At 31.5% G+C, this 3,054-nt stretch overlaps 1 protein-coding gene across 1 annotated transcript; it reads right to left on the reverse strand.

The window, feature by feature from the left end:
* Positions 1-567: 567 nt before the first annotated feature.
* On the reverse strand, positions 568-1,464 carry LOC136796750 (histone-lysine N-methyltransferase SETMAR-like). The gene has a single exon (XM_067051319.1). It carries the CDS (start codon positions 1,462-1,464, stop codon positions 568-570), a length of 897 nt encoding a protein of 298 aa, XP_066907420.1.
* Positions 1,465-3,054: the final 1,590 nt, after the last annotated feature.

A 3,054-nucleotide genomic window follows, 5' to 3' on the forward strand; every position in this document is an offset into this window, starting at 1 on the left:
GCTGTAATAAGGATTTTTCAGAATTTCTTCTTCTAAAGTACCTTAATTTTGTTTATTTGAAACAATTAATAATTCCACATTTTTATCAATAATAAAAATGTATAAATATAAAATATGAAAGGATTTGATGGTTAACGTCAAAATATAAGAGGAAAAAAATATATATATATTTTTTTATGTTGACAACAAATTACCGGAAATAAGAGTTGTAATATAGTTTATTGTGTAATATGTTATTAGATGCCATTGGAAAGGTTTTAGAAAAAATATATAACATATAAAGTCGAACGTAGTGGAGAATGAGGAAAATGAATAAATAAAAACACATGCGTCAGTTTGAATTTTCGTCATGACGACATAATCATTAAATACCAGGTCATTCAAAAAGTCCTGTCGTTTTTTTGGGGGAAATTATAAATAAATAAATATTTTCAAATAATCACCTTTATTCATCAAAATATCCACCGTTACAGTCGGTAATCTTCTCCCAACGAGATGGTAAAGCCCAAATTCCTTCCTTAAAAAACTGTTGATTTTTACTGCAAAAATAAGTGGTCAGTTCGTGAATTAGGTTTGAAAACATTTTTGTCTCAGATTGTTGTCGAGATCTCTGAATAGGTGATAATCAGTGGGTGACAGGTCAGGGGAATATGGTGGGTGAGGCAAAACTTCCCAGCCTATTTCTGTCAATTTTTCCCTGGTCAATTTGGCGGTGTGTGGTCGAGCGTTGTCTTGAAGAAGCAAAGGTCTTCTTCTGTTGACTAAGCAGGGATCAAAAGACTTAAGCTTGGATTGGCAATGGTCCAGTATATTGCAGTATACTTCTGCAGTGATGGTTTGCCCTTGATTCAGAATCTCAAAATGCACTATACCTTTGGCTGTCCAGAAAACAATGAGCAAAACTTTCTTTGGATGGAGATCTGGTTTTGGAAATTGTTTAGGTTTCTCATCTGCCGACAACCACTGATATGATCGTCTGAAGTTGTTGTACAACACCCATTTCTCATCACAGGTGATGATTCGATTCAAAAAGGGTTCGACTTTCAAGCGGGAAGTTAACGAAGATGCAGTTGTCAAGCGAACAAGCATATTGGCATCTGAAAGCTTATGAGGAATCCATTTATCCAGTTTTTTCACTTTTCCCAGTTCTTTAAGGTAATTCCAGGCAGTGGTGGCTGAGATATTAAGTTGAGAGGCTATCTCTGAACAACTTTGACGCGGATCCAACTCTACTACTCTTCGAACGTCCTCCTTATCAACTACAGTTGGTCGACCTGAGCGTGCCTCGTCTTCTAGTGTCTCGTCGCCTCCACGAAATTTTGAAAACCAAAATTGTGCCTTCCGCTCAGACAGCACATCTTCCCCAAACACGGAGCATATTTTTCTAGCAGTTTCGGCAGCTTTTGAGCCAAGTTTAAACTCATAGAGCAAAATCGACCGAATTTGAGTTTCAACTAGAATCATTTTAACTAGACAGTTGGATGGTGACTGCATCAAATTAATCCTCCTTAGCCTCCTATTCATAAAGTATAAACATTTGTGTTTACATGGATAAAAGTTGTATTGAACGGAATTAATTAGCAAACACTCTAGAATCAAAATAAAAAACGAACAAACGAAAAACGACAGGACTTTTTGAATGCCCTGGTAATTACTTTTTTTAAATTTCATTTCACCTATACTTAAGCCTAACTCCATAAAATCATTTACTGTATTTTCAATATCGATTTAATAACTTTTAGTATAAATGTAAAATTTAGTTATCTGTCAAGTTTATATATTTCTGCCATACTTTTACAAAAGAAAACGGTTAACATTTTGGAACGAGGAATTATATAAAATGTACTGTACTGAAAAATGTCGAAATTTGATGTTTGTCAATCTGACAATGAAAAGGCTCATTTCGAAAATTAGCACTGGAAAGTGTTGCCACAGTGAAACTTTGGAAATTTAGAAATTTCTGTTCTGAAACGAGGAAGGATGCGCGCACAGCACCAGATCTATTTGCTATAAAAGCTTCTAATTGTTTTAAAAACACATTATAAGAAGCTTAAACGAATAAAATAAATTACCTACATTATTTTATAATTAATAAAATAATTCAAAACGAATTAAGTATAATCATATATTGTCATATTATTCTCAATAAACTGATAAAATTTCCCTTCACATGTTTTAATTAATTTGAATGATAGGTTTCGTGATTTGCTAATATATGGTATTTAGCGAAAGACTTTCGAATTTTTGTTTTCGCTCTTCTTAACGTTTTGAGATTTTTATCTCCGTCTTCAAAATCACTTGTATAGATTTTAGAATTTTTTTAATTTATATGTTGTTTTCCTCTATTACTGTATAAAGTTTCTTTATATTAAGGACTACATTACATTAAGTATTACATTCTTGACTCCATTTATTTTTGTATTAATAACTAAAATCCCTCTATCCATTTAATATCCAATGTAATTTCATAGAAAATAAAGAAGATTTCATAATGTACATATATGTGCATACCAGGATGTACAATAAAATCGGCTATAAATGCTTCTGGAGATAATTAATTACATTGGGGTAATTAAATACTTAAAAGAATAAATCCTGTATGTTATAGTTGTTTGTTTGTTTGTTAGTTTTGAAAGGGCGTTTAACAGCCTGGTCATCAACGCCCGTATGTATGTTATATATTCCTATTCCTTAATAAGTTTTAGGTGGCACATGCGGCTGACGCGCGATGAAAATTTAGGTTTTATAGAAAACGCCTAATTTTTGATATTCTAATTTGTATTCATTAAAAAATTATGAAAAATACCGCAAAACACATTTTGTTATCATCAAATTTGAAGTATTTTAAAATCTTGTATTCTTAATGTCATTAATATTTTTTATAAAATATAAAAAGTGGTGGTACAAAATGTTTTTTTCTTTAGTAATATTAGTACTTTTATACTACCATAGGAGTAGTGTTTTTGTGAACTATGCAAAAATGTAGTTTCTAATTTTTTTTTTTGTTTCACGATATTGAAACAGATATTTATTGTGTGAATTCATTGAGTATAT

This window comes from Halyomorpha halys, unplaced genomic scaffold (genome assembly GCF_000696795.3).
Source record: "Halyomorpha halys isolate HHAL.00 unplaced genomic scaffold, Hhal_1.1 Scaffold469.1, whole genome shotgun sequence".
NCBI classification, from domain to species: domain Eukaryota; kingdom Metazoa; phylum Arthropoda; class Insecta; order Hemiptera; family Pentatomidae; genus Halyomorpha; species Halyomorpha halys.

Coding starts and splice junctions, on each gene's coding strand:
- LOC136796750 (XM_067051319.1), bottom strand. CDS start 1,464: ATGATTCTAGTTGAAACTCAAATTCGGTCGATTTTGCTCTATGAGTTT.